At 32.6% G+C, this 12,642-nt stretch overlaps 1 protein-coding gene across 4 annotated transcripts; it reads right to left on the minus strand.

The window, feature by feature from the left end:
- Window positions 1-1,216: 1,216 nt before the first annotated feature.
- Window positions 1,217-5,803, minus strand: LOC112796449 (transcription termination factor MTERF15, mitochondrial). Of its 4 annotated transcripts, none has more exons than XM_025838901.3 (3): window positions 5,565-5,792; window positions 4,393-4,488; window positions 1,627-3,188 (listed from the first exon to the last, which is right to left on the minus strand). In XM_025838901.3, the coding sequence occupies exon 3, from the start codon at window positions 2,867-2,869 to the stop codon at window positions 1,763-1,765; it is 1,107 nt and encodes a 368-aa protein (XP_025694686.1). In that variant the 5' UTR covers window positions 2,870-3,188; window positions 4,393-4,488; window positions 5,565-5,792; the 3' UTR covers window positions 1,627-1,762. The 4 variants fall into 4 exon arrangements, with proteins under 4 accessions (XP_072091356.1, XP_025694686.1, XP_025694685.1 ...); XM_025838900.3 differs by having other exon boundaries at window positions 4,380-4,488; window positions 5,565-5,786; XM_072235255.1 differs by lacking the exons at window positions 4,393-4,488; window positions 5,565-5,792 and having other exon boundaries at window positions 1,217-2,820; window positions 2,975-3,168.
- Between the last annotated feature and the right edge of the window lie 6,839 nt (window positions 5,804-12,642).

The following is a 12,642-nucleotide window of genomic DNA, read 5'->3' on the forward strand; positions in this document are numbered from 1 at the left end:
TAAAAGTGAGTCGATATATATAGATGGGTAATGGACGTATCAGTACTAACATTGGATTACATTCAAATTTTTTTATTGACTAATGATAACTCTATTTATATTAATATAGAGAGTAAATCAAATAAATATTTAAATTATTAGTCTCTAAAATTTGAAAAAAAAATTATTCTTTGTTATAAATATGTTTATTATAATTTTTTTATTTTTAAAAGCTATTTTACCAAACACACCATTGTAATGCTTGTGCTTATTAAAATTATTTTTAACGTGATTTTATCAAACATAAGTGCTACCGCTTTTAAAAAATTGTCGCTTTTAAAAAATTGTCTTTTAAAAGACAGTTTTCATAAGCTACTTTTAAAAAATAAAAATTTTACCAAACTAAGTCTGTGAGACAGGGTCTAACTTTTCTCGACTTTTCGGTTTTCACCCATTGAGAAAAGAGAAGGATGCTATAAATAAAACCTGTTATTTGAAAATATTGGAAATGACTTTTTGAAACCGATAATCAATAATTTTTAATTTCTCCTTATTTTTTTTAATCAAGATCATAAATCAATTTTTTTATTTTTAAATAAATAGACTTTTATTTTTATTTTTATATTTTTAATACATGTCTCCGGAACATTAGTTATCATTTTTTTAATGCATTGCAAGGGTTGACAATTTAGTTTTTAATAATTAAAAGCAATGAATTCAGTTTTTGGTTTTGCACTTTTGACATCTGAGTATTTGACAATCAAATCAGTTCTTAAGGCAGCATATTCTAAAACTTATGTAACTAAATTTGACTATATTTTTGTGACTAACTTGGGGTTTTATTAGCATTCATCGGAAAGCTTTGTTAAATTAAATGTCAAAGAGAGTAAAGAGAGTGACATTGCTGTCTAACCATCACATTGAACTATTGTATCCAACGATTTCAAACTCCAAGGATTCACATCCAAGGAACATGCTCATGTAGATGGTTTCTGAGACAGATTACCCATCATGTATAGTACAGAAAGCTTAACTTATGACGCAAATTAAAATAATCAGGAGAATGCAAAAAAGCAAGTTGGAATCAAAGTATCAAACTCATTCTATGATGATAGTAACTTATGCTCTATGTTATTCACATGATCATGCTGTAAATAAGAACATAACTTCTCTTTGCATATTGAAAAGAATTTTACTGAACACCTCTAGAGAGTGAAAAAATAAAAGAAATAAAACGGAGAAAGCAAGCTAAGTTTCTTCAATATATATAAAATCTAGTGAGGGAACTTCAAAACTGAAAAGAAGAAATATCTTGATCTGTAGTTAATATCTTATCTGCAACTAAACATAAAAAAACAACTGATGGATGAACAACTATCCCATCAATCAAACTTTGCTCTCATTTGGTCATTGAAGAGAACCTTGAAATTTCCAACTCCACAATCATTAAGAGAACCTTTGATATCTTCACCTATCTCGTTAGCACAATGAGCTAACCTGCACCTAAAATTGAGATTTAAGAAGAACTAAGCACTAAAGATCCTTGCACGGACAAAACACTAAACACACATATTGCCCAGAATGGCAGCAACAACATAATGGTAGTGTCATCTAGGTTACAAACAAATATTTGGATACTAAAGAATCTGTAAAAAACTTATAATGCATCAGTCATTTCTAAAGCATCAGCTAGTTGATAGTTGATATACATGACAAGTGCACGGGGAATTGAAGAATGCAACAATCAGTCGTAATTTACGGAGTGACATATCTAAGTTACATACTAGGCAGTTATCATAAACATCTTTTTTTTCTCATGGTATATCTTAAGTAGTTGAGACATATCTTCTGTAAAACTTTCCACAAATCTTTTAAGGAACATGTCTTCCGGAATAAAAAACGGCAGACACAAATTGTCACTCTTGTTTCTCAATCCTTTTGCAAGTAAATACTGGAGAACAAAAGCCCTCGGAATGATCCTTCTCTCCAAATTATATCCAAAAAGCCATGGAATCTTGGCAAGAGCCAAAGGGTCCCAACCTAACTGATTGACCCAAAGTTTCATCACCTCATTAATCTTATCCTTAGATGATAGCATACATAAAGGGTTCCTCCTGAATGCTTCGGACATTGTTTCTTTAGACCAACCCCAGCTCTTCAAGACATTGACTTTTGCATCCCACAGTGATTTCGGTACAGTCTTTTTGGCTTGCAAAGCTATGGCGAACTTAACCGTTGAAGGATCAATCCCTAATTCCTTTATTTCATCCACCTGCTTCCTCAAGTCAGCAGACAAGAGCACTAAAACTCTGGTCCGCAACAAATAGCCGATAGCGGAGTCAGAGACTCCTGCATCAGCCAACAACTTGACATTTTTCACCAAGCGAGCCTCCATAAACAAACCAGGGATAGAAGCAATGCAACGGAGCGTTTTCTGATCGGATTGAAAGAAGGTTTTCAGCATTGCATAAGTAGGGATTATGTTGTTCTTGAGGCTCAAATGCAAGAATCTAGGGTTCCTAGTGGATAGCAGAACAATGTCATCGGTGGAAGCACCTTTGGAGGCCAGAAATTGAAACTTTGGCAGGATTCTTTCCGGATTGGCTGAAAGTATCTTAGGTAGCTTGGCAACAATGGCAGCGATTTGGGAATGGGAGAATCCATGGGTCTTGAAGAATGCGATTATTAAGTCTGCCTTGTGTGGGGTCTTGAAACGATGCCGTTTTGATGCGTTTAGAGCAGATTGTGGGGTGAAGCCAAGGTTATTGATGAGGTATGAAACCGTCAAAGAGTGTGATTGTGAAGTGCAGAACATGTGTGGTTGTGTTCTTCGGAATAGAACTTTTAGGTTTAGATAGATAAGGGGTTTGTAACGGTGGGAGTTAAACATGTTGGTTGATGAATGATGAATGATAACAAAGAACAACAAATAAAAACGATGGAATTATAGAAGCATAAAAGAATTCGTATGAGATTGAAGGAAGAAGCCACTTACTTGAGCAAGAAGAGAAGCGAAGGCAGTTTAGAGAGTAAAAAGCGACTTTGACGATGGCGTGGAAGCAGAGAGAGTTCCTTTGGTTGTGGCGAGAAGCCGAGAACCGATGGGATGCGAGAAGCGGGCGAGAGCGAGAGGAACGGGGGTTTTGGGAAAAATGGGAAAAATAAAAAAAAGGAAGAAACTAGACCCCATTCAATTTTATGAGGAACTCCTGCAAAGAAGAAATATTCACGAGAAAAAGTATAACTAACGAATAAGAATATTAAATAACGTGAATAATAGATATATTGAATGTTTAATTTAATAAGTATGTAGATAATTATATTCATTATTTTTAATTAGTTGTTTATTCTTTTTTATTTAGTTTATTCATATATAATTAATAATGAATAGATGTTCAATTTATTAGGTATGCAAATAATTATCATAATCTTAAGATTTAGAGGATAATTTGAGAATAAAGTATTTTTTACTTTATTAAGTTAATTTTAGAATTTATTGTTCACATTGTTCACAAAAATCATTATAAATCTAATAAAATCTTATTTATAATTATATGTAATTCAAATTGATTAAATTCGATTTAGCTATTCTAACTGTAATCCACTCATAATAAATCAAAATTATTTGTTTTGAAGTAGATCTATGATATATGCCCATCGATTTGAGTGACTTCGACTTAGTATATATATATAAGTACATAAAGAATTCGGATTTATTTGTTTTGAATTATATTTCATCAAAATGCTCCCCTAAATGCTAATTTTAAAGAAAATTTGAACCAAAAAAATCATGTGAACATGAAAGACAACTTGAATCGTATCTATCGGTTAAACGGTGTTGTCCATATTGCTTATTTCATACATGAAGAGGTTAGTGAATGAAATTTAATTTTTTTTTAAAAAAAATAAATAATTGTTTGTGATGTTAAGTCCCTTAGAATTTTATTATATATGCTATTAAGATTTTTAAACTACAAAATAACAAAGTTTTGACAACCGAACCGGTCATCAAACTGCTATTGTTATTGGTTTACTGGTTTACTGGTCTAACTAGTCTAACCAGTGGTTCAACCAGAAAAACCGTTTTAGAATAAAAATAATAAATAAATTATAAATAAACATCCTAAAATATCTTCCAAATTTAAAACGCTAGACAAAAAATCAACAACCCAATTCATATGATATTATCAAAATACAAACACAAAAGTTAAATAGTAAAAAGAAATATCTAAATATTAAATTTTGACTTTGAGGGTTAACAGGATCACTTAATACCTCAGATTCTAATTTAGAAATGTCAGGAGACAAAGGATTATCAATTTCAAAAGAATGTTGAGCTAGTTTAGTTAGAAAATATTGATCATTCTGTGGTATTGTGCTAACTGAACATGAACCTGAACCTTGAAAGATGACCTTTTCGGTTTAATCTTAGGCAGTATTGCGTTCATCTGTTGTAAGAGAGCTCTCTTAACAACAGATTCTTCTTGCTGAGCAAGCCATAAACGGAACCTAGTGTTATTTCCAAGTTGAGGTATCAACATAACAAGTAGTCATTGAATAAGAAAACATAACATATTACCAACTACCTACACACTTTGACTCTCCTTCCACTACCATCATCATCATTCATCAGTTTATTTATATATGGCATTGGCAGGTAGCTACCCTACTCATTCAGCAACAAATAGCAGCATAACAACAACAATGCCATAACAAAACAGCAGAAGCTTAACAAGTCATTAATCACAAATTCCAAATTCAAAACACTGATAAGTGATCATGATCACAGTGCCATAACAAAACAGCAGCATAACAACAACAACGGCAGCTTAACAAGTCACTAATCAGAAAATTCAAATTCAAAACACTGATCAATGATCGCAGAATCACAGTGCCATAACAAAACAGCAGCGTAACAACAACAGCAGCACAACAAGGGGAAAAGAATAATGAAAGTCACAAAAGAAATTAGCAATCCTATTCCTGTTTCATGCATTTAATTACTCATAAATAAAACTCAACTCCACCTGAATTATTAATTTAACCTTGGTCTTATCGAATCATAAATAGGAATACATTACATTGTTCTTTGTTCTAAAATTCAAGCAAAAACACTATCAGAGCCCATATTAAAATTCTGCCTACAGCATTCAACAATATTACAACAAACAAATTAGGAGCCATCAGCATCTGGTAAACCAGTAAAACATATCAGAGCCATCGAGCAATTAGAAAACACTAAAACAGAGTAACAGAGTAAGTATTACTGTATTAGGAGTTCTAGTTGATACAAATGATATAACAGAGTAAGTTTATTTTAATATACATGATTTAAGTATTTAACAGAGTAAGTGAGTAACAAAGCAATAGAAGTCAGAACCATACATACAAATTTGTAAAATTTTCACCATTAGCAACCAGCAAATCCAAGACAGTACCACACTTCAAAGTTTAAACCAAGACTGAAGACCGAAGAAGAAGGATTGAAGAACCAAATTTCAAGCCAAGACCCAAGATGAATTAAAGAAATATGGAACAAAAATTGAAGAACAAGTTCAGAGAAGATGAAGATGAGGAGCACTCACCTGGGTTCGAGAAGCCAGTGAAGACGAAGAGGATCTGTCGAGTTACTGGGTTCCTGACACGGGAAAGAGGAAGAAGCGGGTGTGCTAAGGACCTGTGGACGGCGGCAGTGCTGACGACCTCAGAACGGCGGCGATGATGGAGGGATAGGGTTTGGGGTTCTTTTGCTTCAGAGGGCTAGGGTTCGACGACAATGGAGTGAGATGATGAATGGGGAAAAGGGGGGATGGTTCACGCATCTGTTTGGTTTTCATTTTTTTTTTAAATTTAAAAATGGCGTCGTTTTAGGGGAACCGGCTGGTTACCGATCCGGTCCAACCGGCCGGTTATCGACCGATTTGACGGTTTTTTAATGGTTTTCTCCCAACGGTTATAGGAAGAGGACCGGACCGTTTGCATTGCCAGTTTTCAGTTGAACCGGTTCGACTAGCTGGTCCGGTCCGATTTTTAGAACCTTATTACAAATGCTGGTTAGAGTAGTAATTTAGTAGTTTGTTAGTATTTTAAAAGTACAAATGCAAGGTGGAAGAGTGATAAACAATATTTAATTAGAGTAGTGATTAACTATATTAGAAGTTTATTTTGGAGTTAGATAAATCTAATTTAGATTTCGAATGTTATATTAGATAGGCAAAAGAAGTTTGGCAAAGATTTATTTTAGTTTATTTTTTTTAATTTAATTTAATTCATAAAGGTTAGATTAACGAGCTATTAATTTAGTTTAATTTTAATTTATTTAAAATTAATTTAATTTAATCCTTAAATATTAGTGTTTAAATTAATGTAATTTAATTTAGTTTAATTTTATACTTTACGTCTTGAATATTAGATTAATTATGTACTGTTAGAATTTAATTTAATTTGGTTTAATACAATTTTATTAAACTATTGAATGTTAAGTTATTTATGTCCATGGTTGCAAATTGAGGGACGGTTAGGGTAATGGTGTGGGGACAAGCGCCCCCACTACAATTTGGAATTTGTTTGAGTAGTATATGATAATAATATTTATTTGCTCCTATTAGATTATTAAATTTCACCCCACAATAATTTTTTACTCAACTTTTGGTACTTAATCGTTAATTTAAAAATATTATATTAGATATTCGTTAGAATGATCAATTCTCAGATTTAAACAAAATTAGTGTTCTTTTTAAAAATCAACTCAAAAGAATATTATTTATTTTCTTTTCAAATTAGCTTTATTTTTTGCATAGCAACTATATTAATTGAAAGAACTTTTTTAACTATGAATATCAATAAGAGTCGGCTTCTAATTGTGTTGGAAAGTGAATTTATAAATAATTGTTTAGTAATATATATGGAAAGAGAGAAATTTTGATGGTAGTGTTAAGAGAAAAATTACTTAATTTTTTAAAAATATAAAACCTAAAACAATAGAATTTTAAATTATATGTTATTATTTAATTACTATTTTAGTATTTTAATTTGTATATTAGATATTTTGAAAGCTAATCATATTTTACAATAAAAAATATAATCATAACAATAATCTTGTTATATGTACATTAAAAATAATTATCTATATAAAATATATATTAAAAATAAGTTAAACAATACATGTATTTATACACAGATATATAGTGGTTAATAGATAATTTAATATTTAATTTTTTATATACACATATTATTTTTATTATAAAAATTATTATCACGTTATATAAATTTTGCCCTTACTACCAAAATTTTCTGGATCTGTCACTAGTTGCAATATAATTTACATTAAAATTTACTTTTAATAGAGTTGTCCGCTTTAGGTGATTTTTGATATAACTTGGATATGATTTTCTTGAAAAGGGTCGGCATTACTTAATAGTTTTTTGGTGAATTGGTTTGTTAATTGTCATGGTTCTAAGAAAATTTTTCATCGTCATGCAGCCCATCGATATATCACCAGCATGAGGAGGCAGCATGCTATGTCTATAGACGACAGGATCATACCGTACCTGTAGATGCCCGGCTGAGCCCATCTCGAGAGACTCAATGACCACTGGTTTAGGTTGGATGAGCCGCTGGTCAGTGCATTTTTTGAGTGGTGGCGGCCAGAGACGCATACCTTCCACATGTCATTCGGGGAGTGTACGATTACGCTACAGGATATTGCGTACCAGTTAGGCCTTCCCATTAATGAACAGTATGTCAGCGAATGCCTGACGGATTTTTAGCAGTACATTGATGGTGAATGACCTGCATGGGATTGGTTCCAAGAGTTATTAGGTGTGTTGCCTTCGAAGGACTGCATCGACAAGTTCACTATGAAGTGCACTTGGATGCATGAAACATTCAGTCACCTTCTCCAGGACGCATAAAAGAATTCTTATGAGATTGAAGGAAGAAGCCACTTACTTGAGCAAGAAGAGAAGGGAAGGCAGGCAGTTTAGAGAGTAGAAAGCGAGACTTTGCCGATGGCGTGAAAGCAGAGAGGGTTCCACCGGCTGGGGCGAGAACCGAGGGGAGAAGAGGGCGAGAGGAAGAGGGTATTTTGGGAAAAGGAAAAAACAAGGTGAAGATTTTGGCGGAATAAGTAACTTGCTTTTGAAAAAAGTATTTATTTTTTATTTTTTAAAAGATTTTTTTTAATAAATAAAAATTTTTATATTTAAATAAATTTTTTAAAAAAATTTTAAATGTTAAAAATGTTTTTTATTTTTTTAAAGAAAGTATTGTTAATTTAAAAAAGATTTAAATAAAAATATTATTTTAAAAGTTGTATTTACATAAATTTTAAATTAAATAAAAATATTTTATTTTTTAATAAAAAAAATTTTTTATTTAAAATATCACTGGAAACCAACAGTAAGAATATGAGATACGGTATTTTATTAAAATGCTTATAATTAAAATAAAGAAAACCAAAAAATTTTAAAAAAATTATATTTGTATTATATTCTTTTTTGAAAAAATTTCTACAGCTAAATAAATATTTAGGTGTTTGCTACGGTACGATGATAAATATATACGTATCGATACGTTTAAAATATGGACAAATAACATCAAGATAAGTGGAATTTATTTTCCACTTTTTCTTTTTTAAATATATAATATATCACCACTTTTACTAAAACAACCTTTTAATTAAATAAAAATAAAAAATATTTATTTATTTAATTTTATAAAAAAACTTAAACATCCTTTCTTTGTTTGATTAGACAAAAATATCCTTTTAAATTAATCAAATTTTATAATTCAATTAATCTTAATTTTATAGATTCAAATAATTAAAACAACAAAACAAAAACATATTAAAAAAACAAAAAATTAAAATTATTCTTTATTAGTACTAAACATATTAAAAAAATAAACTGAAATCTCACTCTTCTTCATCTTCTTCTCTCCTCTTCCTATCCTCTCTCTCTCTCTCTCTCTCTCTCTCTCTCGCTCTCTCTCTCTCTATCTCTCTGCTCCTCTTCTTCTCTCCTCTTCCTATCCTTAACTCCACACAACGCCTAAACGCGAACCCATCCTTCCCATCACCCTCGAGCTCCTCCTTCCTCTCTCCGTCATCGATCTCACTCCCTCACCTCTGTCCATCTCCTGCCGCCGTCGCCGAAACGAGTTTCGAAGCCACCGTCGTTATCGTGCAGCTCTGTTCCACCATCTTGAAGCTACTGTTTCAGCTTTGAAAGCACCGTCGCGCAGTTCGGTTCCATCGTCGCCAGGCTCGCCTCCTTTTTCTGTCGAGCAGCTTTGTTCCATCGTCGCCGGCGCTATCTCTGTTTCACCTGTCATCCCTTCGGTCATGTCCTTGTCCCCCTCTTGCTCAAGATCTGCTCTGCTCTGTTCTAGGGCTTCTAGATTCCAAGTAATTTTTTATAACAATTACTGAATAATTGTTATTAGTTAATTTGTGAATTTGTTATGGGTTGAATAATTGTTGAATAAGTGTTAATTAATCTGTGAATCCTACTGTTTTTACTGTGAATTACTCCATTGTTAATGATTCTGATAAACCATTGTTAAATAAGTGTTAATTAATCTGTCTCTAATACTGTTAAGAGTATGCTTAACTTATTAGCATCATTCTTATAGTTGGATCTTTCAAATTGGTTTCCGAGGAACTTCAAAATTTTGAAGTGAATAATATCTCACATTCTCCTTTCATTTCGCTTTTTTACAGACGAAAATGGAAACTATGTGCCCTTTAAACTAAGGTAACTTTTCTCTTAACCTTACTGTCCAAGCTATTTAAATTTCATTTTTCAGTGATCTTCTAAACTTAATGACCCTGTTTTCATTTTCCTTTTCAGCAATGGAGGTTTGACAATCTCAGCACAGTTTTTCTATCATTGATCATTCTTTTCATTTGAGTTTGATATCAAGACAGTGAAGGTAAGGACTTTGTGATGTTCTATTGTTTCTGCAGGGAAAGGTCTATCCGGTGGCGTTATTGGTGGAATATCTGTTGGAATAGTAGCAGCACTTCTGTTATTGGTATTTTGTGTTTATGTTAAATGTTACAGAAGAAAGAAGATGTGGAACAAAAAATTGGTAGCTAAAGATTCCAGCGAGAACTTTGTTCGCCAAGGTATATGGATTTCGACTTATATTTTATCTAATAGCATGCTTGGATTAGTAACTCTTATACATTGTCTCTCTTTCTGGCGAAACCTCTCATAATGCCAAAAACAGAACTTCAGCTTCAGATGATACTAGTATTATGGGTGTTAAGGTAGAAAAATCAGCAGAGTTTTCGTATGAGAAACTAGCCAATGCCACAAATAACTTCAGTTTGGCTAAAAAGATTGGTCAAGGTGGTTTTGGTGAAGTCTATTATGGAGAGCTCAATGGCGAGGTTCATAATTTCTCTGTGTTACTAGTTTTGATTACAAGTATTTGAAAGAAAAGTTGCATATATTTTTTTATTAATGAGAAACTAAATTGCAGTTCTTTTACTTGAATAGATGCTGCATGCATAGTCAAGTTTTATGTATGATAATACTGTTAGAGTATGATGAACTGTTTTCTATCTATTCAATTTCTTTTGGCAAACTAAGGATTAAAGTATGCTAACTATTATACATTAACTAAACTTGCAAAGTGTTGGTAGTTCTTTTTTTCCCCATTAATTTAGTACATAGTTATGAGTTTATGAATGTTGACAGAATATTCATTGATCTACATCTCCTTGTTTCCAATTAGAAGCAATAAAAGTAGAAGTTTTTCAGTATTAACTTCACACATTCACATTCTAGAAAGGAAAGTGAGCTTTTTAGATTTAATAATAGGATTCTCTTATTTGCAGATATGTATATGGAAGTGTTTCTCCCAAAATAAATGTATATGCTTTCAGAGTTGTTCTATATGAGCTTATTTCTGTAAAAGAAGCTTTGATGAGGAGTGGTGGTGCATCTGGTGCTGAATTGAAGGGCCTTGTGGCTTTGGTGATTATTAATGACTTTGCCATGGAGTTGCTTCAGATCGAGACGCAGCGCAAGGACGAAGCTCGCAGAGAAGCCCTTAAAGTTGCCAATGAGGAGCGCAAGAAGCTCAAGGCCGAAGCTGCACAAATCAGGGCTCAGGAGCGCAAGATCGCACAATAAGAATTCAGAGAAACACTCGTGCGTTTTTTCTTTTTCTTCTTCCCTCCCTTCTATGAATTTTCCTGTGCACACCAAGTGTTCGATGGTTTGCTTATTTGTTGGTTCGAGCTAATATGCACGTCAAATGTTTATTAATTAGTCTTAATGGATAATTAGGTAGATATATGTGCTCAATGTTGTGTTTGTGCAGACGAGGTGCTTTGGTAGCAACATTGGATTTCCTTGAGATTTGTGCTGGCTTCATGATGATAATTGGAAACTTTCTACCCCAGGGTGAACTTGAAATATCATCAGTGACAAATGCTGGGGTGAACTTTCTACCCCAGGCATAAATTTGATGAGAAATTTAAATTTAGATTCAATTCAAAATTTTATTAACTACTGTGGCAGTATCTTTTGTTGGAGCTCTATTAACTGGTCTCAATTATTGCTTTGGTTGTTCTATTGAAAATGTAAGCAAGAACTTGTCTTATTTCAAGACGAATCTGTGAGTTTAGTCTTGTGTCTTGAACCCATTTTTGTTAATTTGGTTTTATATCATATTGAGTAATGATAAAGGACTATAAAAGCGTGCATATAAACAGTGGAGTTAGATGACTCAAAATTACCCACTGAGTTTTTTTCAGAATCTATACTCCCCTTTTATAATATTTAACATGACTCAGAATTAGATGAACAAAATCAGAAAGTTACATTTATTACATAAGAACAAAAAATAGTAACATGTAACTCGATACCTTAAAACAAAAATGAACCTTTGATCTACTTCACCCTGCTGCCTTAATCTACAAAATATATCTTGACAATTCAAGTCAAGAATACCAAAATTTGTGCTACCGATAAAACACTAACAGAATACAAGATATTCAATTACAAAATTTTAAAATGGAAGTGATGAATGATTGGGCTTAAATGTTGATCATCGCCGGGCGATTTGTTTCCTCCGGCCTGATAAACTTGGAAAGCACCTTCACATCACAAATCCAATGGAAGCATCAAGAGGTAACTGCTGAAAACATGACATGAAGTCGGTCAGCAGGCGAGACGTAGGAGCTACACAAATATAGCAATTGAGAGATCTTATATGCACTACTTAGTAGTTAGTATACACTTCTCTTATATACCTATTAAAAGTGATTGATAAAAAATGAGAGAAGATTAAAAAATTCCTCTTTTATATCATAAACGAAAGGTGTACAAGATAAAAAAAATTGATATGTCTGAAAACGGGAGGATATTTCCTCCGGAAGAACCTTGGTATCGAATTGCAAACACATGATAAAGCACAGAGTAGGATAATCAAGGAAAGCAACAAAATGAGAAAAAGAATAAGGGGATTTATCTTCATTAGAAGGAATTCCAAACCACGAAACCCGAATCCGGTGGAATATGCTTTCCCTGCTTCCAACAAGGCAACACCAAGAGTCCAAGTGATACATGCCATTTCCAATTGAGCTACTACTATTCACATATTGATTAGGCAAATGTTCAACTATACCAACTTCAGTTTTACTCATAA

The sequence above is a fragment of the Arachis hypogaea genome, chromosome 4, assembly GCF_003086295.3.
Source record: "Arachis hypogaea cultivar Tifrunner chromosome 4, arahy.Tifrunner.gnm2.J5K5, whole genome shotgun sequence".
Classification (NCBI taxonomy): domain Eukaryota; kingdom Viridiplantae; phylum Streptophyta; class Magnoliopsida; order Fabales; family Fabaceae; genus Arachis; species Arachis hypogaea.

Bases quoted from the DNA above. Each gene is read 5' to 3' on its own strand.
- LOC112796449 (XM_072235254.1), bottom strand. From the start codon at position 2,869: ATGTTTAACTCCCACCGTTACAAACCCCTTATCTATCTAAACCTAAAA.